General features: G+C 38.1%; 2 protein-coding genes across 5 annotated transcripts in view; both read left to right on the plus strand.

Moving 5' to 3' along the window:
• The first annotated feature begins 1,040 nt into the window (after nt 1-1,040).
• On the plus strand, nt 1,041-4,690 carry LOC129761696 (uncharacterized protein K02A2.6-like). The gene is made up of 2 exons (XM_055759430.1): nt 1,041-1,967; nt 4,547-4,690. The coding sequence occupies exons 1-2, from the start codon at nt 1,041-1,043 to the stop codon at nt 4,688-4,690; spliced, it is 1,071 nt and encodes a 356-aa protein (XP_055615405.1).
• Nucleotides 4,691-5,007: 317 nt separating this feature from the next.
• Nucleotides 5,008-24,492, plus strand: part of LOC129763293 (uncharacterized) — a 162,955-nt gene continuing 143,470 nt past the window's right edge. For 2 of the 4 annotated variants that reach the window (XM_055762196.1, XM_055762199.1), the window contains exon 1: nt 5,008-6,147. In XM_055762196.1, the coding sequence (XP_055618171.1) occupies nt 6,069-6,147 (79 nt within the window). In that variant the 5' untranslated portion in view covers nt 5,008-6,068. The remainder of the gene's footprint in view (nt 6,148-24,492) is intronic. The other 2 variants (XM_055762197.1, XM_055762198.1) reach the window with 2 other exon arrangements.

The raw sequence follows: 24,492 nt of genomic DNA on the forward strand, positions 1-24,492 counted from the left end.
TACTCTAGGCAAGTATTCCCCTTCATTCTTCTACTTTTCTCTTGTTCACGGAGACTTTAGATCCTACGATTTCCCCTCCGTTGGTCGTCGATGAGCTGCTCGCTATTGACAGGTCTGTTCGGGAAAGCACACAAATGGACAGAACAAATGTATGGGAAAATGGAAACACTTAAAGTTTTCATGAATTTTAACCATTTACAAACCAGGGGATTCTAATGTATAGCATAATAAACAAATCTTACGGAATTTCCGATTCGTTTAGTATGTAAATTGCCAAAATCCGTTCGTGGCAAAAATAGTTATTAACGTTAACTTTATTTCATAAAAACGTGACCTGTTTTCTGATTTGGCACCCTTAATGAAAGACGTAGTTCTACGTCAAAAAGTGGGATATTATAGCAGAGCGCCCACTTCAGTAGGCCTTAATCTGAATTGCTGCTGTGCTGAGAATTATGAAAATCTTTAAATTTCGAAACGATTTGTTTAACGGTTCACAAAAATTTTCGTTCGTTTCCAGTTGTGTATGTTTGTTGTCATCATTGGACACTACAGAGACGAGGCTAGTGCACATATAATTAATACTTCTGTTGTATTCTCGCTTGAAATAGACACAGACATTCACATTTTGAAAACATGTATTTACGTTTCACGTTTCAATCACGTTCAATGATCAGTTCTTTTCATGAGTTGTTGAACAAAAGCTTAGTTTTGGTCTGAACAATCTTTTATACAACGTATAGTTCGGCATATCGTTTTATCAGGCTCTCATTGCTATTGTTCGACCATTTTTCAGCTGACTAGTTTAATTACAGCTATTGCTTGTTTGTTCGGTCCTTTGCGAAAGATCATCCTGGACAACATTGCATGTAGAAAAACTTGAGAAGTGGTCTGATAAAATCACCTGGGAAGGTTATGTTTCCATTTATCATTTCGATGAATTGATTTGATTGACTTCAACGTCTGATGCCGAACTTCAACGTCTTCAAGACAAGGGAATAATCTCACCAGTGAAGTTTTCCGACTGGGCAACCTCGATAGTCATGATCCGGAAGTCAGACAACGTTTCCGTCCGTATCTGCGGCGACTATTCTACAGGGTTGAACAACGCACTAGATTCAGATGCCCATCCGCTTCCGCATCCAGATTATGTTTTTGCTGATCTGGCTGGTTGCCGGTATTTCTCCCAACTCGATCTATCTGATGCGTACCTGCAAGTCGAGGTTGAGGAGGAATCTCAGAAGTATCTAACGATCAACACTCACCGTGGACTGTTCAAATACAACCGTCTGCCGCCTGGAATCAAGTCCGCTCCTGGTGCGTTCCAAAGGATTATCGATAGCATGGTCGCTGGTATTCCTGGAGTGAAACCGTATCTGGATGACATCATGATTGCCGGTAGGACAAAGGAAGAACACGATCGCAGCCTCCATGAAGTTCTGGAACGGATCAAGACGTACGGTTTTCATCTGAGGATCGAAAAATGTCGATTTGGCCTATCGCAAATCAAGTTTCTAGGTCATATAATCGACAAAGGCGGCTTACGACCTGATCCAGCGAAGACTACCGCAATTTCGCAGATGCCAGCTCCAATGAACGTATCACAGCTTCGATCGTATCTTGGAGCTATCAATTATTATGGGCGTTTCGTCAAGCAGATGAAGGAGCTGAGAGCACCCATGGACTACTTGCTGAAACAAAACGTCAATTGGGAATGGACTGCAAGCTGCCAGAAGTCATTCGACAAGTTCAAAACGCTGCTCACTTCCGACTTGTTGCTGACGCACTTCGACCCGAACAAGGAAATCATTGTAGCAGATGATGCATCCAAAGACGGCTTGGGCGCTGTTATTATGCATCGCCTCCCGGATGGATCAGTGAAGGCAATTTCGCACATTTCAAGATCACTGACCCCTGCAGAGAAAAATTACGGCCAGATCGAGAAAGAAGCTTTGGCGCTGATTTTTGCTGTGACACGATTTCATAAAATGTTGTTCGGCCGGAAATTTACCTTGCAGACTGATCACCAACCACTTCTCAAGGTGTTCGGAAGCAAAAAAACAGGAAGTGGGTTATATCTATGGTATAACCGCAAGGGTGACGTAGGACTATCGTTGATTTAGAGATCATTTGTATGAAGTTGAATCTGAATTCATTCTGAATGAATGAATATTTGGAGAACTTCGAAAACGAGAGCGTTACGTTGGAGGCACAAGGTTTTATGCATCCAATATTGGATACGGAAATATCCTACTGATGGGGAAGAATAATCTTCAGAAGCTATCCTGTTAATTGCGATTGATTGAAAAACCACAAAACCAAATGTATTTGGTCACAGTGTTACATGGATAGAAAACATTCAATTAAACTCTTTCACATGAATATATTTTGAAAATTCCCAAAGGAACTGGCAGATTATTTTCCAGCAATGATTAGATCTTTCCGGAACTTTCTCGATGCTGAATGGCATCCTAACGGAAAGAGTTCTGCGCGTGTATGTGTCGATCCTTCGCCGTCCACCTCCTCCAGCACGTTAGGCAACGATGTTGTCTTGTCGATGTCCTCACGAAAAAAGAATGTGTCTCACCACCAGAATATCGCTTAAGTATGCTTTTTGTGTGTGATTGAATCGAGAGAAGGTGTGGTTTACGATGGCAATTTGGAAGGCAAACTAGAGGGGAATGAACTCTCTGAGCTCGAAACTTTCGGCGACTGAGCAATAATCGATTGCGGGCGCATACAATATTGGATACGGAAATATCCTACTGATGGGGAAGAATAATCTTCTGAAGCTATCCTGTTAATTGCGATTGATTGAAAAACCACAAAACCAAATGTATTTGGTCACAGTGTTACATGGATAGAAAACATTCAATTAAACTCTTTCACATGAATATATTTTGAAAATTCCCAGAGGAACTGGCAGATTATTTTCAGTAACGATTAGTTATTTCCACATTTTCCTCGATACTGGAAGCCCACCAGTGGTTAATGCCAACTCGATAACCACCTGTTAATAGCCGCGCGTGTATGTGTGTGTAGCGATGTCTTCCCAGGGAACCGTTTGTGGCATCACTCTCCTCCTGATAGATTCCCTTCTGGCCTAGGGTGCACAAACAGGCTCTTGGTGACACCGTTCATCCGCGCTTTCATGATAAATAAAGAGCTTCACCGCAACAGCGACAACATGCTCCAATCGCTGTTCAATTTGAACTGAGTGGATTTCCAAGCGCCGCTCGCTTATATACCGATTGGTGATTTCAATAGCCTGTTTTGAAAGCAATTTTAAGACTATTGAAACAAGTTTTTGGATCAAAAAGTAACAAGTATATAACGCGTAGACATTTTATCTTTCGAATGAAGTGTTTATCATACCATTTCGTTCAGTTGTTTAGGAGCTATTAACGCTCAAAATCTCGGTCTCCGGCGTAACGCTTTCGTTTTCGAAACTTTAATTTTACACCCCGGTATAGAAATGAAAGACGTAGTCCTACGTCAAAAAATTCCGGTATACACGGCTAACCGACTTCAACGCTGGGCGCTTACGCTGATGCTGTACGATTTCGACATCCAGTTCGTGCGCACTGAAGAATTTGGACACGCGGACCTCCTTTCAAGACTGATGAAATGCCATGCAACAGCCGATGAAGAATATGTCATTGCTTCTGTACAAATGGAAGCCGAAGTTTTAGATTCTTGCAAGCCGAGAGTACTTCTGCACCCGCATTTTTGTTGCACTCCGAAAAGTGTTTTCCTAGCACGGACTACAAAAGCGGATACGAACACAACGCTTTGGCTCGGTTATTAATTATTGCATTGAAGGATATGCCTTCATATCTTCTGCTCACTGAATTTCTACGCATACCATTTGATGATTAGGCAAAATGTTGTTATCCATTTGCTGCGATAACGCCTATTGATTAAACAACGTTCGACGTTTCAATATTCGTTCGACGTATATGTCAAAACCGGAACAGAGTGCCTGAAGTTCATCGAATCAATCAAATTCGCGGTTCGAGAAGTACGTACACTTGAGTGATGCAAACTTCAGAAGGAAATCGTTTAATCGTTTGATAATTCTTCCGGTCACATATGTTGTCCTAGGCATCATACCAAACGTAAAAGGACTGTCGTTAAATTTACCTGTAACGAAGAACATTATCTATCACAATGGATGAATGGATGACCTTACATGGCATTATACAATCTTTTTACTCACAATGCAAATATATTGAATTCAACTGAATTCCGGAATTGTTTCATTCCATCAAAAATTTAATCAATGCAAACGAATGATTGCTAAGCTAAGGTAGTCCCACGTCAACCTTGCGGTTATACCATAGATATAACCCACACATTTTTTTTTGCTTCAGATTTCATTTCAGAGTCCATTATTTCCAATATATCCATAAGGTAAACTTCCCTTCATCAATCCAAGGTAAACCCAAAGTACCAGATCTTCTCCGGATGGCAATTTTCATAATATGCAACAAAAAAGGGGAAACCCCAAAAGCCGCACCCTAAACGACCAACAACATTGCATTTCCAGTGCGACTCGGAGATTCAGAGCCGCAGCAGCCCAACAGTGATCGACGAGGAGGGGGTGGAAAGATGCCATCAAGCAAAGACCACCGTATCAAATCCCGCGCAAAGCGACACCGCAAAAACCTGTGCGTCCGATGACCGACGATGAGCTCATATGTTTGTGTCCCTTAAGCGTCGACTTAAGCGTGTGCGTACGATGATGAGTCAAAAAGAAAAACGCAAATTAAGAAATACAAAAATTTGACACAATTCCATCCGTGCACCGAAGGAGGATTTGACTTCGGACTTCGGACCGAAGCCGAGCCGAAACAAGGGAGAAGGAAAAGCTTTTTGACTCTTCGGCTGGAAAAGACTATAGCCGCGACGGAAAGCTTCGCGCTTGCCGAAGGCAGCGTGCGCGATACGCTTCGCCGATTCCACGCCGTATGGTCCGAAATACGAGGGGGGTTTCGCTTGCCGTCGGCGCGCAAGTCTCTGGGTCTTTGGCGTGAGTTGAAAGAAATGAAAAGAAACAAACAAAAAAAAAACATATGCAGAAAACGGTGGAAAGAAAGTTGCTTTTCTCCTCTGCGCATATTCGGAGACGAAGACGAAGCATAGCGAGCGAGAGAGAGAGAGAGAGAGCCCGAGGAGTGCGCAAAGTATCCGCAAACGGTAGCAACGCGTTTGGCTTGGTCTCCTCCGGTGGTGGTGCCGTTTTGTGGTCCGTTGGAGGTTTTCTTGCTGCAGTTCGGCAGTGACCGCGGTTCGAGCAAGACGGCTTTTGCTATCCCACGAAAAGAGTCGAGTCGAGTCGAGTGAAGTTGAAGAAACGCCAATTTCGCCTCGAACGACGATCTCGAGAGAAAGGAAAACCTAACGGACAGACAGGGGGAACCAACCCTTCGGAAGGCTCCTCAAACGCGCAGGCGCACATACACCCTGTCCGAAAGAAACGCAGGGATACAGCACTTCTTCGCGACCCAAACCGGATACTATTGGCATGCAGAGTCGACGCCAGCCAACGCGAGTGACAAGTGAGAGTGGCCACGCCAAATTGGATTAAGGTTTTTTTTTGCGCAGACTGACTCATAATGGAGTTCCAGTTGGGGAGAAAAACTGTTTGATCGTTGGAAAGTGACAAAACAGCCCAAAGCGCGCGCTGCGCATTGTGGTGAAAGAGAAAATCGTGTTTGAATTTTTAATAAAGCGGAAAATAGTAGAATAATCCACTGTGCGGAAGGAAGGAAACAGTTTTCGTTTCTCGGAAGAAAATGAAAATTTTGTGAGTGAGGAAGTACTGCTACCTAGAGTGTGACCCTTGGAAAATGAAATGTGAAATTTGCATGCTGTGAACAGCTATAAAAAAAAAACGAGAAACGTTGAATTTTGTGTGGTAACAGGTGACGAGTGACGAAAGTTAATTGCTCGAACAGACAACTTTACTTTGTGTGGTGTTATTTCTTCGATCGGATATTTGGGGCAACTCACAGACTGTTTGCGGAAGAGGAAGTGATCGACACTGGAAAGTGAACTACGGTGAAGCAATGATACGTCGTAAACACATCTACCAGCTGGCGCTGGTACTGCTAGGGGTTGTTATCAACGCGCAGGATATCGCAGAAGGTGAGTTCAGCGGTGCAGAGTTAATGCTGTGAAGAAAAATGAGCACAACATGAATTACACACTTATTAATTGCGAAATTGCACAGAGAACACACTGAATGGCACTTGGAAGTAGCAAATTATTCTCATTATGCAAGTTTCGGTGATTTGAGCTTTAAGTAGTCAACGACGCCGGTCACGTCCTTACAGTCACCGGGGGAAGGAAAGGAACGCCTCTATAACGTGGTCCCCTTGCGATTATCATGGAAGGAAAAATGTTAGTGGGAATCTAAGTGGTGCGGACTCAATCCACTTCATTTTCAAGCAAATTCATGTATGTTTTCAAGCGATTTCTTGCAATAAATTCTCAGACCACCAGAGATGCCAGATTCACATATATGTTTGTAAATTTACAGACATATCTGTAAAATACTTTCGACATAGGACTATGTCTTTGATTTCTATATAGGGGGATCACTCTACGAAAAATATAACGATTCATTAAGAGTTTTCAAACGCTTCTTCTTCTTGAATGGCGTTAACGTTCCCTGTGGAACTTTTGCCGTCTCAACGTATTCATTAACTAGCGTCGTTCATTAATACTTGGTTGAGATTTCTATGCCGAATAACACGCCTTGAATGTACTCTAAAGTGGCAAGCTCTAGAATACGCGTGACCACAGAGCAAGCCGGAAGAATTTTCTTTGACGAAAAATCCCCCAACCAGAACGGGAATCGAACCCGAACACCCGGCATGATAGTGTGGGACGCTAACCACTCGGCCACGGGTGCACATGTTTTCAAACGCATATTACTCAAAATCGTTATTGTGACATATGTTGTGTTATATACCATTAGACATTACATTACATAATTACTTTTGTCCTGACATCATTGCACATAAAAGAGACGATACGATTCTTCACGATAAATGAAAAATTGCATTCATTTACTACAATACTATACATTTACTATATTATAATTCGAAATTTCATGACAGTGAGGGAACAGAGTCGAGAGCCTATGAGAACTATCGAAGAGATTGTAATTTTCCGATAATGTCAAGAACGGCCGGCGACAAACCAAGTAAACCGAATGAGCGTTGCCGGCACCAAGTGAATCATTTTTTAGCAAACGTGCGGATGGCAACATGTGCGTCGCTAATTTACTCAAAACAGACTCCTAGAGGGGTATCTTTTGAGCAAACGGCAATGAGTTAATTCTCAAAGCCCTAACTGAACATCTTTGAGTAATATTAAGATTGACTACATCCAAGCGATAACGGAGACCGTTTCATTTTAGTCCTTAAGCATCCCTTCAACCTCGTACTGTTAGCCTATATCTATCTATATAAATAGAAATGGAGACCAAATCTGTTCGTAAGCGGAAAACCCGAAGAAGGGATGGTAGAGATACCTGTAATTTTTTTTAAAATTTCAATAATTAGTAAACATAAATAAATTAATTTACAAAAAAATTTCGAAACCCTGTTTACAAAACAGATTTAACGTGGGAAATACACATTCGCTTAAACTCTGCCATTGTTGCCGCTCGTTTTATTTCCCTGGGCATCGAATTGAAAAAATGTTTTCCTTTGTATAGCAACGAGTTCTGCGACCTACTGAATATAAAGTTAGGTGTTCTTGCATCATCCGCGTTTCTAGTATTGTATCTATGAACATCACTTCCTCTTTCAATTCGATCACACAAATATCGAGGCAGCATACCGTTTAAAATTTTAAAGATGAACACCATTGTCAAATAGTAAATTCTTTGCTTCACAGATAGCCACTGTAGCGCGTCCAACATCAAATTAGAGGAAGTGTATCTACTACATCTTAAAATCAAACGCATAATTTTATTTTGTAAACGCTGCAATCTCGTTAATTGTGTATTGTTTGCAAGGAATAGGATCGACGAGCAAAAGTCTATGTGCGGTGAGATCAATGATTTATACAATTTAATTTTACTGTTCACTTTTGTGAACAGTACTTTTGTGTTTTACTTTTGTGTTTTTTCAAACGACACAAAACGCCGTACTTGTTGGCAATCTTCTTGATGACATTATTAATGTGAAACTTGAATGTTAAATTGTCATCAATGATAACTCCTAGGTATTTGATTTCATTCACGCGTTCTAATGTCTCACCATCTATATCGAAATTTACGTCAATACTGGAGTTTGCTGAAGAAATTAGCATGTATTTTGTTTTGCCAATGCTAGTACTTGGGATGAAGTTCGCCGGGTCAGCTAGTATATATACAACCATTCCATGCCAAACCGATAAAGTGGTTCTCAATGGAAAAAAATGATTTTTCGGACCACCGGTTAACTTTGAAAAATCAAAAATGAAAAAAATAGTATCTCTGAAATCGAGATATGTCATGTAAAACAACCTCAGCTTTCTAGAAAAATATAAAAATATAGCACCATCTAGTCCAAAGCCATGAAAACAATAAAAAAAAACAACTACAATCGATAATTCTAAAATAAGATCCATTTTTGCAAGTTCAATATTTTTTAATAAAGAGCTAGATAATTGGCTTCAATTAAATATGTCGATAACCTAAATCGGTTCAGTGGTTCTAAAGTTTTTGAAAAAGTGGAAAAAAAGAGTTTTGGGAAAAAGTGGAAAAAAAAAGATTTTTCGGACCACACTATAATGGAAATGGTCACCCTAACGAAAAATTAACAACTACGGGTCTAATGTTTTGCGATAAAGAACAAAACTACCACTTTTCATCGAAATCTGAGAACCACTATATCGGTTTGGCAAGGAATGGCTGTATATATGCAAAATACACATAAACAAAATATACAATAATATACAAAAAACAATCTTACGTGCATCGCGATGTACAAAGTATTAATGAATCTGTGAAAATCAACGTTAAAAGACATTTCTATAGATCCGTAACTTTTACAGATATTTCCAAATTTTTAACATACTTTCACATATTTTTACAGATATTTTTTAAAAATCATCTGGCAACTCTTCGTTCCACTTTTCATCGAATGTTTTCAAATCGCAGGAGTAAACATTTACATGACTGTGACTTCGTTTGTTTTTATTTCGTTCGGAGAAATATTATATCAGGGAAAGTGGACATTAAAAAGCGTTACTCAGTGAAAGGCTGCCTTAATACGAGAGAAAATGTTCGCCTAAGCTTTTATCGTATACCCTCTGAAACACTGGGTCGATTTTTGCGGAAACGACAAACTAGTTCCGAATAAAGTGCGATTCACATACAACATACACGTCACGTTCACGTCCCGTCACGTCACGACACGTCAATGATTCTACCATGCAATTCTCATGAAAACATTCACATACACCAGCAACGTAACGACCCGTCAGCATACGTTCAACGAAAACGACCGGCAGGGTTTGTAGAAAAGAATAATTGACGGAGACGGACGGCTCGTTTGGTTTTTGTCTGGGCTTTGTGTCTCGGCTTTTGTTTTGATTTGGTTATACAGTAATTTACATCAACATCGACATTAAGCTAATTGAACAGATCTGTGATGCAACACGTTTAATTAGACATTTTTACCTCTAGTTGGACATTTTTGTAAACATTGAGTTCGGGGCCCAAATTATGGCCCCACATTGAAAGTCGCCACCAGTCGCAAATGTCCAATTACTGGTCAAAACCGACTTCAATGCGACACTGAGTGGTGCCTCAGCATATCGCTTTATAAGTAACTTACTGTACTTTTTATGCGAACATATCTCTTAGTTCCAAATTTCGGAGTGAAAATTATTCGCGACTAGTTGAAAGAATTATTCTATTTATTATTATTATTGCATAAGTGTCGGACTACGGGGTTTAAGCATATAAATAATTGAATTCAATGATTCTCATTGAATTTTTCAAAATTTAGAACTGATTCTAGGCATGCTGATTTGAAAGAGGGCATTGCATTCGTTTGGCAATTGACGTGACGCTGCTGGTGGAAGCATTGACTGCATGTGTGAATTGGTGGAGACGTTGACGGAACGTAGACGTTCTTCTCCGTAACGTGCTATGTGAATCGCACATAAGGGTTCCCGTATCTGTGGAGTAAGTACGATGTTTGAATTATTGGAAACCAAAAGTGTAGCAAACCTTTCATACACATTTTCAGGATTATTTTGATAGAAATACATCGTTACATTTCAACCGGATAGGAAACCTCGTGAGAAACCGTAATGCCTTCTCCACAATTAAGCCGGTAGTCCACACGAAGCGCAGATTGCTTTACCATTACATTTATCACCAGCTCTAGCGGATCATAATTACGTGGATTTCATTTGGCCAGCTTCATTATCAAAGTTGTTTTCACCGACGTTAGAAAATAAAACGTCCCCAAAAATTTCACTTTTGATATGTATGTACGTACCGAAATTCTTGGAGTGAACTAAGCGTTATTCGTAGTTTGTTTATGTAGGTGCAGGAAGGTTCTGTCAAGTTCTGATACCATGCAATGTGAGATGCTCTTTCAGAAAGCAATGGTCAATTGAACAATTGACGGAAAATGTAGTTCATTCATCTTATAAGTTTAATTTTTTTGCCTTTGATAACAATACCTTTTTTATAGTGTTGATTATCATAAGAAAAATAACAATCCTGATCGTTGGATCTTTTTTGACATTTCAATTGGATCTTTTTTGACAGCCGTTTTGATTCAGTCCGCACTACCTAGGTGGGAATAGGTGAGAAGAAACAGGATTCACTATGGTGAATGATATGATTTTGAAAACGCTGACTCTCAACTAATCGGCGAAACTAGATTTGTAAAAAATAATACTCATTCTGGCCTGAGAAAATCACTGAGAAAACCCCTTCAAAAACACTCGAACTATATATTTTTATTCTTCACTCGTATTACACATACATTTTTGCAATCGTCTCGACCAAGGTTATTCTTGGCAATCTGAGAAGGTCGCCGAGAAACTCTTTTAATCCTCTAACGGGCCGTGAGAACTAGGCATGTAAACCACTATACAACGATATGTTTACATGCTAAAAAGCACAACAAAAATTCAATACGCAAAACAGTTTAAAGCATTGAAAAATTGAATTCCCATCTATCGGTAAACATTTGATGGTAGAAATGATTTTTTTATATTAGGCTGTCAAAAAAGTCCTGCGGTATTTTTTTTTGAATTTTCATTTGTTCATAAAATTAGTTACAATCATCTGTTTTAAGTCAAATATGCGCCGTTTTGTTCGATGACTTGTTCCCAACGAGATGCCAACTTCATAATACCCTTGTTATAGAAGCTCGCTTCCTTATTGGCAAAAAAACTTGGATAGCCAATTTTCACAGGTCTCTTTTGTGGCTAACTTCTGACTACCTAGCTCGTTCGCCATGGACAAAAACAGGTGGTAGTCACTTGGTGCAAGGTCCGGACTATACGGCGGATGCAAAAGAACCTCCCATCCCAAAGAAAAGAAGTGTGTGGCCTGGCGTTGTCCTGATGGAAGACAATGCGGCTTCTGTTTATCAAAGATGGCCTCTTCTTCATGAGTGCTACCTTCAAGGGGTCCAGTTGTTGGCAGTACAGGCCCGAATTGAGCGTTTGGCCATAGGGAAGCAGCTCATAATAGCTTATTCCTTGACAATCCCACCAAACACACAGCAGAACCTTCCTGGCCGTTAATGAGGGCTTGGCCACCGTCTGAGCCGCTTCAGCGGGCTTCGACCACGACCGTTTGCGCTTCACGTTGTCGTAAGTGACCCACTTTTCATCGCCAGTCACCATCCGCTTCAGAAACGGGTCGATTTTGTTGCGATTCAGCAGCGATTCACATGCGTCGATACGGTCAAAGATGTTTTTTTTTTGCGTCAACCTGTGTGGCACCCATACATCGAGCTTCTTTGTGAATCCAAGCTTCTTCAAATGGTTAATAACGGTTTGATGACTTATCCCCAGCTCTTGGCCGATGCTACGGCTGCTACTATGCCGGTCGTTCTCGGCTAATTCAACGATTTTGTTGCAATTTTCGACGACAGGCCTTCCGGAGCGTGGCGCATCTTCGACGACCTCTACACCAGAACGAAAACGTTGAAACCATCGTTGTGCGGTGGAAATGGAAACTGTATCGAATCCATAAACTGCACAATTTTTATTGGCAGCTTGATGTGCATTTTTGCCTTTGTCATAGTAGTACTGTAAAATATGTCGGATTTTCTCTTTATTTTGCTCCATATTTGCGACACTATAACTCACGAACGACTTAACCAAACAAAACACTGTCAAGGACTATATTATACCTTTCCAACAAGCTATAGTATGACTCGATACAATGAATACAACTAGAACTACGCGCTTACAACGACACCTCGCGGAAATACCGCAGGACTTTTTTGACAGCCTAATATTTGAATTTTTGATGTTAGTTTCAAGAGAAACAACTAATAAAACTCATGTTCAGGTCCTAAACAGTCTAAAAAATTAAAAATTTAAGGCTAAATGTGTTGCTAAGCGCGGAACCTGAAACAGGAATCATCCGATTTGAGCCATTTTTATTTTGATGTATTCGTCTCTGCCCGTAGAGAAAAATCGGAAAATTTTCCGAAAACTCTGAAGGAAGGTCGGAAAATTGGTTGATGTTTTAAAATTACATCATGATATGCGTTGTCGGTCCATTCGATGTTTGCGCTATTGAAATTGATCTTTGTTTGAAAGTGGAAATGGATTTTCAGGTGAAATAACGCACTCCTATTTACATGTAAACTTCGATATAACGTACATTTCACTTTCAAAATTGTACGTTGTATCGAATTGTACGTTATATCGAAACATAATAAAGTACTCACAAACGTAGTCTATAATACATTATTGTGTTGCTGTTTTAGTAAAGTTAATGAATAACTTCAATCAGAAAACGAAGCCAGCCTTTCTCATGATGTTTCCCTTCGTACTGTTGATTAAAGCTCGATTCATTTAGAATCCGGAATCACAAAAACAGCTGTATTTCGGGATTGATTGAAGGTACAAAACTTGTTTTAGCATCACAATACAGATAACTCATTGTTCTATCAGAAAAAAAAATAATGAAAAAAATTTTCCTTTACACTTTGGAAATGTGTACGTTATATCGAGGTAAAATGTACGTTGTATCGAGTGACGTTATATCGAGGGTACGTTATATCGAAGTTTCCCTGTATTCTGTCTTCTATATCTTCTATAAATAAAAATGGAAGGCCAAATGTGTTGCTAATCGTAAAATCCGAAGAAGGAAAGGTCCCTTTTGAGCCGTCTTTATTTTGTTGTATTTGTCTTGGCCCATAGATCAATATAGCGGATAGAAAAATCGGAAAATTTTCGGAAACTCTGAAGGAAGTTCGGAAAATTAGGTAAATGGAATACCTATATGTTCGAAAATTACATCATGATAAGCGTTGTCAGTACATTCGATGTTTGCGTTAACGAAATTGATGAAGAAGGAAAGATCCCTTTTGAGCCGTCTTCATTTTGTTGTATTTGTTGTATTCTGAACAATGTTATGATGAGAAAAAGTTTTGAAATTTGTTCTAAAGAATTCATATCAAAACAATAATTTTGGATGAAAAGTTCGCCGGGTCATCTAGTATGTAATGAAACTTCAACAAATTCACTGTTTTTCAATAATTTTTCAGGAAATTTGCTCTTGCTACTTAACATTGGGAACTGTTAACACGAAAATGGCCCCAAAATGCATAGTTTTTTTGATTTTTTCCGCTAAAAAAAATCTGACATGTTGCTAGATATCATAACTAGTTACCACATAAAGCTAGTAGTGACAATTTATTATTGAAGAAGTGAAAAAAATAATAATAAAATAGTTGGTAGCAATATAGTTCCACAACCCGTTAAAGGGATAATATTATTGGCTTAGGGGTTTATTTCATTCCTTTTTGACGTAGGATTACGTCGTTCGGGAACATATTGGGGTACAAATCAAAAATCGAAAATCGAGCACATTGTGAAAATTGTCCAATTTCAAACGCTTATTGCTCAGTCATTTCATGATGGATTGATGAAATTTTTGCGTCAATCGATTTCGACACTCCATAAAATGTGTCAATATAAAACAAAAAAAGAAAATAAAATATGTCATGAAACTAAATATCGAACAATTGAAAAATCTCAACCCCCATCCTAATGGAAATACCCACTACTGATTGGTCGAAATTGACGATACATGCGGCGGGTCCCTAACAGAGACATCAAAACCACGCTGCATTGCAAATACATAAAAGTAGGGAGAGCTTTTGTTCCCACAGAAATATGTTCCCAGAGACATTAAAACCAAATCATTATCAAAGAGTTTAACGATGTAATTCATCAAACATATCTAAAATCAACAGATAGTCTAACGGAATCCTACGTCAACTATGCGGTCGTGTTTCGGACATAACCCTCCTGTGACTTTTTTGTATATCAACCATGGATAGTATGAAGCAAAATCCCTCAACGCTATGATGCGTCTTACCTGCATGAAGGTCCAAAGGGAAAAGAGGCCGAGTCATTATATTCGATGATTACCAAAGCATGGCTGGCTATGATCGATATGTCTACTTGAGTTCAGTTGACATTTCTACTAGATCGATAATATAGTATGACTGCGTACCACACAAATAGCAGATAATACAACCATCTTCCCTAGGGGCTTTGAACCCTCTGCTCTGGTTCTCAATAGTTGCAGGTTCCTATTTCAGACTCGCTTTATGTACTGAAAAAAGGGAATGAAGATGGTAGAGCTTCGAACGACATAGCATGCGCTGCCATAACTATTTCTCAAATAGTGACGTCAGTCGTTGTTTTATCTTTGATTGTCGACCGCATCATTGTGGAACATTTTCACGGAATAGGAAGTAATTTATCAATCTAAAAACATACATTTTTTCAGAGTTCCCGCTGAATATGAGGCTAATGTGATAGCGTGCAGTGAATAAAGGGTGTGTCACATCAAATTGCATCACGGAAAAAACGCTGTAGAAATTCGCCCAGTAGACCGATCCTTTTGAAAATTTTAGACAGTAAAATAAAAACTATTAAACAACTTTTGGCATTTTCTTTTTACTTATACTTCGAGCCCAAGCCCGTATGCTCGCACCTTCCTCTTTACCCCGTCCATAAGGTTCTGTACAACGTCAGGTTGTAGTTTTTTTTTAACAGAAATCCATTTTCTCTTGAAGTCCGCCTCCGATTTGACAACTTTTGGGATCTTCCGGAGGGCCTGCTTCATAATCGCCCAATATTTCTCTATTGGGCGAAGCTCCGGCGCGTTGGGCGGGTTCATTTCCTTTGGCACGAAGGTGACCCCGTTGGCTTCGTACCACTCCAACACGTCCTTTGAATAGTGGCACGAAGCGAGATCCGGCCAGAAGATGGTCGGGCCCTCGTGCTGCTTCAATAGTGGTAGTAAGCGCTTCTGTAGGCACTCCTTAAGGTAAACCTGCCCGTTTACCGTGCCGGTCATCACGAAGGGGGCGCTCCGCTTTCCGCAAGAGCAGATCGCTTGCCACACCATGTACTTGGATAGTTTCTGCTTGCGAATCTCCTCCGGAACGCTGAATTTGTCCTCTGCGTAGAAGAACAACAGGCCCGGCAGCTGACGAAAGTCCGCTTTGACGTAGGTTTCGTCGTCCATTACCAGGCAATGCGGCTTCGTCAGCATTTCGGTGTACAGCTTCCGGGCTCGCGTCTTCCCCACCATGTTTTGCCTTTCGTCGCGGTTAGGAGCCTTCTGAACGTTGTATGTACGCAGGCCCTCCCGCTGCTTGGTCCGCTGGACGAATGAACTTGACAAATTCAGCTTATTGGCGACATCCCGGACCGAACTTCTCGGATCACGTCTAAACTGCTTAACTACGCGCTTGTGATCTTTTTCACTGACGGAGCATCCATTTTTGCCGTATTTCACCTTCCGGTCGATGGTTAGGTTCTCGAAGTATCGTTTTAGTACTCTGCTGACCGTGGATTGGACGGTTCCCAACATCTTACCGATGTCCCGATGTGACAACTCCGGATTCTCGAAATGAGTGCACAGGATTAATTCACGACGCTCTTTTTCATTCGACGACATTTTCCCAAATTTACGAAAAATTGACAGTGAAGCATGGCCAACGTGATCTATACACTCTTATCTGATTATAAGCGAAAGCTGAAGATATAATTCCTAAAAATTAAATTTCTACAGCGTTTTTTCCGTGATGCAATTTGATGTGACACACCCTTTATTTGTAAAAACACGTCGAAAAAGACGGATAAAATTGATATTTCCATGTGCCATTTTCACTCCCCCACGTTCATAGAAACAAACGAAGTTTAATTATTCTAACGTTATGAAGTTGATGTTTCGAAGGCTCTCAGTCTCGGTGTGTATGATGTGAGAGAATAATCGCCAATTAATCAAAACAACACCGAAAATGTTACTGCTTTCAAGAACTAAGCATACGACTGCTCCTGGACCTTTTCACCACATGAATAATCGAAATAAGCCACGATATAATTGTCACCTGTTAAAAAACAAACCGTTGCATGATTTCATGAGAATTTTTGCTCGATATTGAATGCAAATAATTACGACACGATATTTTGCTTGCCAATACTTCGCCTACTGTTCCACCTCGATATGTATCTCATTGGGACTTACTACTCTAGAGATCCGTCATTCGCAGGCGGAGATAGGAACAATTTTAAAGCTTCATTGTTTACAAAGTGACTGAACTCATGGCTAACTAGATCCATCATACATAAAAAAAGTGAAGCAAAATTTGGAGAAGTCGGTGTCGTTTTTATAGTAAACAATATATTTGTAAGTTGACTAGTTGACCCGGCGAACTCCATCCCACCTGAAATTATTTTTTCATATATGAATTCTTTCGAGCATTCACGGTTTTTTTTTTATTAACACTCCTATACTCGCGCATTGGTCTGTCAGACCGAGAAATCAATAATTCGTTAATTTCTCAGAAAATATCAACACTACGACTTTGCGATTCTATTTAGCTTCGTTATTCGTCGTTCGTCATCGTTCAACGAATCGCATGTGTTGGTACAAAGGGGACGTGTGCCACTTTTTTAACACTTTCGGTCTGACACACCGACGCGAGTATAGGAGTGACTTTTTTGGACAAGTGCCATTTTTCATATTCTAGAATATTGTTGAATGAAATGTATAAATTAATGTTAGCGGCGTGGAATATTTATTGAGTATAATGCATAAGATCATTACAGGACTATTCTTATTTGATTTCAGTCCCTTTTGTAAGTGGATTGAACGGATCCATATATTGACTATTCGTCGATACATTCGTCGTTAGATTCATACGTTTAGAAGCAAAATATGAATGTTTGACTTTCGTATAGTTATTCGCTAAACATAATGGTCATACATATACACACTTGTGAAAGAATTTCACTTGTGGAAGAATTGTAAACAGTAAACTATAAACTAATCGGTGGCTTATGGAAATTTTTAACAGTTACAGTTTCGGAGATATTTTTTTATAATGGACAATATCTACAAGAAAACAAGAAAAAGAAAAGGAAGTTCCTAGTAATCCTTTTATATAATCTTTTTATGCCCCATCTAAAAAAAGGCATTAATTCTTAGTTTACCAAGAATACAGAGAAAAAGAATATTAGAAATATGCAAACTTTATATTCCAGAACCTTTATCATCTGGTAATTATCTAGAAGGTCGTTATATATTCTTCTCTTCGATAAAAGACCCGAAAAACACGCAAGAACTGCATGAAATGTAAAAAATATGTTTGCTTCAAGCATGCAGTTATGCTATGTTCCGATTCTTTCTCCAATGAAACCACAATCGATTAATACGTTTTTATGTCATTTTACAGCTCTTTATACTTCCATGAATCATATTCAGTTGCTTACTTTTAATTAATAACAGTGAAAAATTCGAATTTCGTTATTTGTGTTGGAGTATCGAAAATTACTCTATTTTGATGAGGCTGAATGAGATTACTATTAAAACATAATAAAGACGAAGGAAACATATTTTTTGTAGTTTTTTCATTCAATCATACCCTCTTCTTCAAATAAATGCCAATAAAGCCTGAAAAATACACAATGGCAACATTACAGGGAAGTCGGTCTGTGACACCGTGCGCGAGTATACGTGTTATGATTTTGCACGCGAGTACAGGAGGGTTAAACGAGTGCCCGTGGATTGAACCGCAGTACTCGACCTTTTCAAACATTTCCAAACAAAATGAAGACGGCTTAAATGTGATGATTACTTCCTCGGGTTTTGAACTTACCAACCCATTTCCTTCCATGTTTATTTACATAGATTGTTTTTTTGATAAACTGAAAAAAAAACTATATTCTAGAGCAATTGTATGGTTTTTTCCCCACTATTGAAAATTTCGATAGTAATAGTTTTGCTCAGTAACGGATTAGAAAGTGTCAATACATCTGTCACAAAAAACGCAAAGTGTGTGAGAAAATAAATCGATAAGACGGTCTCTTAAAATAATTGATTAGAATTCTCAAGCAAACTGTAAAAGTTCTCGAACAAAAGTTTGTTTCGCACAGATTGTTAAAATAAGCACGAAATCATCGCCATCTTTTTGCATACCGTCCTTAACACTTCAATATGAAATTTCTGCCTGCAGAATATGAGTGCAGTGTGCAGTGAATATGTGTGGAATCACTTCGGGCAAGACGAATAAAAGTGCTATTTCGGTGTGTTATTTTCACTCCCTTATCGTCATTGAAACGAACAAATTTTCATTAATTTAGCGATACCAAGATGCTATTTTCAAAGCTAACAGTGTAAATCGGTCTTTCTGAGATATGGGAGAATAGTCGGTAAACAAGAAGCATTTCACTGCAAATGCTACTTAAAAAAATGAGTGGGTTATATCTATGGTATAACCGCAAAGTTAACGTAGGACTATTCTTTGGCTTAGTAAGTCGTGGTGCACAAATTACGTAACGCTAAAAATGTGGTTTTTGGACCCCGGCTGTTGAATCATCTACGCGCCGCTATTTTTAGTCGACGGTCAGCGGTTTTTAAATGCCTACGGCCTCAGCTAATTGGCGAAACTTCACTTTACGATCGTTCAAAACGAGTCGATGCACTTGTTTTACGATTCCTCGATTCTTTTGGCCTTCCAAAACGAGGTGCATCTGCGGTGCTTGCACGGCCCATTTTAGTTTCATTAAACCACCGATAAGCTGTTGTTCTCGAAGGAGCAGAAGTGGAATATCACTTCGTGAATCACTGCATAAGCTAGTGACAGATGAACCTCTCGAAATGAATCTAGTTCATTTTCTAATGGCGCCATCTGTTGGAAAACCCCGGGATTTTTCAGTCCATGTAGTATTAGATCGTAATTGGGGCCATATTACATCATATTAGGAATTTGACATATCAAGATTCGCGATGTCGTCAACGTCTGGGCGTGATATGGTGATTTAGGGACACAAACTAATCTCTACCAGATCAGCAGGCTCGAAGGCAGTTTTAAATTTGTAAAATTGGAATGAAAATTTTGACTCCATGTTATTTGATTACTTAAAACAGGTAGCATCGATCCTTACTTAACCATTTCTATATAAATTTAATTACATTTCCATTTAAATACAATAGACCACCAGGAATGACGTATCCGATTGCATCTTTTTCGTATTGTATGTACAAGTTTAAGCTGCTCTAGAATTATATTCCAGATAACCGTGCGAGATACATCGGAGCAATTTTTCTTAACCAACACCACCAGTCATATTTAATATTTATATTCCACTCCCGCTAGTTATATGATTTTATGTATGCTGGGTACTAGGCGAAGTATATTTTGAATGGTAAATAAAATCGTAATTATTTACATTGAAAATGAAGCGTATATTGGAGAAACAAACAAATGTATAAAAATATGGATGAGCTATATATATGATATAACCGCAAAGATAACGTGGGACTACCGTCGGCTTAGTAATCATTTATTTGTACTGATTAAATTATTGATTGAATGAAACAATTTTCGAATTCAATAGAATTCAACATATTTGTTGTTTATGTAAAAAATTTGAACGACCGCAATGTAATGTAAGGCACCTTGGTTTTGATGACTGTGTTGGAGAAATCGTTGATCGGGCCAATCAAAACGGGGCAGTTAGGCCGTTTAGATAGCAGTTGACATTCTACAGTTATTCAATTGCTTATCTCAGGAAAAAAAAACATTTTATTAATTATGATAGATGCATAGAAATATTTCCTATCAATTGATGCAAACATCTTTCCGGTCTATTAAGAAATGTTCGAGTTATAAACATTCAAAATCTTTCATTTTTTCCTGAATGTTTTGTGTTTAGGTTTTCATTTTGCCATTTTCATTTCATCTCTTCTGGAAAGTGCTGAAGCAGAAGGATAGACTGCCGTTCTCTGTTCAGACTCCTAACGAAGAGTCCGTATAAAATATCCTTATTTGTAAATACATTTTCTATCAGAACTTCGAATTGTAAGAACTTGAATGAAAATTGTTACTCGACATTATTTGAATACTTAGAAGACATATTCCTGATTCTAATTAAAATATTTCATCCTAATTTAAATATTTTTATATAAATTCCCACCAACACTTTATCCATAATATAAAATCCTTATCACACACAATTTCAGCTTAAGTTTCTCCTCACTTGCAAAGAATGTGTTACGCTATTAGATAGAACACATATTTAATACGGAAGACCTGATTTTCATGTATAGGTTTTGTTTGAAAAGTGTGTTTATCTAACCCGAAAATCCAACCGAAGCTCCTTGGACTTGAGTCGAACGGATTATAGAATGTAAACTTGCGATCCGCCCGGACTCAGACTCAGACTCAGACTCAATCACACTTCAGAATAAGGGTGAGTAGTTGATATGTAGACGAATCTGGAATTTCCGAGAAAAATTACACCTCAGGGCGATTAACGGACGATTGACGATTAACCAAACTAAAATGTTTAAACCATTCAATTGCCATTCAACCGTGTAATATCGTAATAAAGTTCATTAAAGACTTTATTTGTTTGTTTGAACACACGCGCTAACATGACGATGCATTGTATTGTATGACGATGCAAAATATAATATTTTAGAGGTTCATGCGATAACGAGATGTCTGCAGATTGTATCCATATAAATTCGACATGAATCGGTTCAGCAGAACTTGAGATATCGTGTACGCCAGTTTGAAAAAAACGAGTTTCGAGAATAAAACCCGTTTGAAGTTCATTGTTATGGTTGTACCAGCTTAGATACCGCATCACTAAAATTGCTCTAACTCGGTAAATAATAGGATTTTCCATAAGTCCTGTATAGAGTATACTCTTGAATGCCTAAACTACAGAAATATGAAGGAAAATTTTTTAATTTTTTTCAAATTTCTAGTTCTAAACGTGGCAATAGCGAGCGAAGACTGTGCTGGCGTTGCTCATGATAGTATCTTGCAAGTGAATTTATTTTTTTCTCATGTCGCTTCTGTATATTTTGTCGTAGGAATTGCTGTCGTTCGCTCTTCACCTTCGTGAAGTGTAGACATAATCACGACATCGTAGAATGAAGTTGCCCTGACCGCATCGGATCATCATAGGATACACATAAAAATCCATCGAGCGCACTCTCTTGTTTGTTTCGTCTCCTCTAACCACATGTTCATGAACTCTTAGCCAAAATGAGCAATGATTATCTGTGGCGGGATCTCGTCGTTGTCTCTTCTTGTTCCTTCAGAATGGCCCTCCGGCACATACTCCCCACATACATCAGAATTGATGACAGTCGCATGATTGTCATTTTGTAGATTTTTAATAATTTATTATGGTTATCCAGTAAGGCGAACTTGCACATGTGTGGATGAAAGTTCGATTTAGTGGACCATTTGCCATTCAACAACGTAAGTAAATACGTTCTGTTTGAGAGACAAATGTAATTATTTGGATATTGTTTATACAAAAAAAAATCGGGATTTAAAAGTGGAGGGCGAGATAAGAGGATGAAAATTATAGGTTATATGTACATTTTGAAGCCAAAAAATATTCGGAAATTATAGAAAGTCACCCTAATCGATATTAAATATACAGTAATCGGTATCGTAGCGGTGTGTTATATAGTTTACAACCTATTCTCATTCTCATTTTATCAAAATTTGAAAGAGAAATAGAAAAAGGAATGCGTTTTTTCAACAATTTTCCTGATATGGTTATTAAAAATCCATGATTACCTTTTCTTTATCATTTACCCTCCATTATTTGCCAATTTTTCCTTCTTTTCGTTCTTTGACCTATCATTTTGACAATTCAATTTGAGAGGTTTGAAATTGCAAAAATTGCGACAAAATAGAAATTAATTTTGAAAAAACGAAATGTGAAAAATGAAGTGGTAAATTTTTTCAGCTTTATAATTTAAGTTTTTCTGTAGTGCTAAATTTCTGAGTTTGTTGAATGGCAGATGATTCATGGAAGAATGATATTTCATTTGATATGTCGATTTTTGAAATCGGCTCAATAGTTGAAAAGTTACGAATTTTTGGAAGACATCATGAGTTTTATGTGTTTTTTTAAATTCTAAACTTTCAAACCATTAAGCTTAATTCAAAGATCGACATATCAAATGGAATCTTATCTTTCCATGAATCCGCAAACATGTCCAGTAGTAAATTACAGAACCTAACTTAAAACGACAAAAAGTGTCTTCGATATGTAATGATAGAAAAATATTATATGATAAAATTTAATTATATAGAAAAAATATCACACTTGCGATGGTGATATCCGAAAAAATATAAATACGCATACAGTACACATTCGCTTATTGGCATTTTTTTATTTGGAGTGCTTTTTAATTGGCGGTTCGCTAGTTTGAGTTGAGCACGCGCCAATCAAATGATTTCCCGGACCACCAGTTAACTTCGGAAAATCATATCTCAAAAACGAAAACAGCCTTTCTGATATCTAGACATGTAAGGTAAAAAATCCTCAGCTATATAAAAAAATATAGCGCCCTCCAGTCAAAGCCATGAAAACAATAAAAAAAAAGACTACAATCAATAATTACGAAAATGAAATCCGTCTTCCTGCATGTTCAATATTTTCTACTAGCTTACTGGCTTCATTTTGATGTGTCGATTATCTTAATCGGTTCAGTGGCTCAAAAGTTATGAATTTGTAAAAAAAAGTCATTTTTGGGAAAAAATGGAAAATATGATTTTTCAGACCACCCTAAAATAGAAATTGGCACCCTAATAAAAAAAAAATACGAATCTAATATTTTTCTTGAAATAAAACCATTGAAACTGAACACAGCTTTCAACAAAACATATTTTCTTTTCCGTTTTTGTGATTTAATGAATCCCTTTCGACAATCCTGAAATACTACTATATACCAATTGTAATGTTTTCATTGTCAACATCACATATGTGAACACAAAACAAAATATAGATTGGTATCAATTTCACCGGCAACTAAGAAACTGATTACTGGAAACTCATTGATGCTAATGTTTCATAACATTGTAAATTCTAGATACAATATCACCAACAGAGGATATTTTCAGAAATAAAAATGGCTTTTCACGGAGTGTGTTAAAGGTTTATTCAGAAATCATATTTTTATGTTGTATTTTAAACGTACATACATTGTTCAGTCGTATAATTATTTAACCATTCTATTTATTCCGATGAAAATGCTTTAACATATTTTTTTCACAACTGATGCTCTTGCCACGTTTTGATTATTTTATTCAATGTCCAGCTTCTATGGTGAAGCTTTATTCGTAAATTACGACACATTTGTCATCATTGGTGGAATACGACCGTAAATGTTGCTACGAATAGCACAGCAAGTTAAGATTACAATACAGATGTGTTGATTTTGATAATGCAAATATTAACGACATTATACATAAATCGATAAAAATGCGTTATAATATTCGTCCACAGCTCTTTCAGCGTCTATATCTATATATTTTTTGCAATGTTCAATTTGTAAATTCTAACCCATTCGCCGTGTTTATCATGATTATGTTGACACTAATAACATTATATACGAACCTCCCACCTTATATATGATGTCTCCCACCGTTTTAGAGACATCTCAACATTCTGTTAAATTTTTAGAGCGTAAACCATCTGTCAATTTTTTCACTGTTCACAATTTCTTACCACACTAATTCTAGCTAGTTGCCACTTTTTTCTCTCGAGGTCCACTTCTCTTCTCTGCATATGGTTTTGTTGGCAACATTTTGCAGTCTGTTTTTGTATTTGTTTTTGTTTTCATTTCATATTTGTCCGACTACTGCGATCGAAGTTCGAAATTCGAAATTCACAGCCTGTTTGGATTTGGGACGAATGTGTAGCGGAATGCAAAACATTCGAACT

Source organism: Toxorhynchites rutilus, chromosome 1 (genome assembly GCF_029784135.1).
Source record: "Toxorhynchites rutilus septentrionalis strain SRP chromosome 1, ASM2978413v1, whole genome shotgun sequence".
Classification (NCBI taxonomy): Eukaryota; Metazoa; Arthropoda; class Insecta; order Diptera; family Culicidae; genus Toxorhynchites; species Toxorhynchites rutilus.

Coding starts and splice junctions, on each gene's coding strand:
- LOC129761696 (XM_055759430.1), top strand. CDS start 1,041: ATGATCCGGAAGTCAGACAACGTTTCCGTCCGTATCTGCGGCGACTAT. Junction 1,968..4,546: donor CTTTGGCGCTGATTTTTGCT/GTGACACGATTT, acceptor TTGCATTTCCAG/TGCGACTCGGAGATTCAGAG.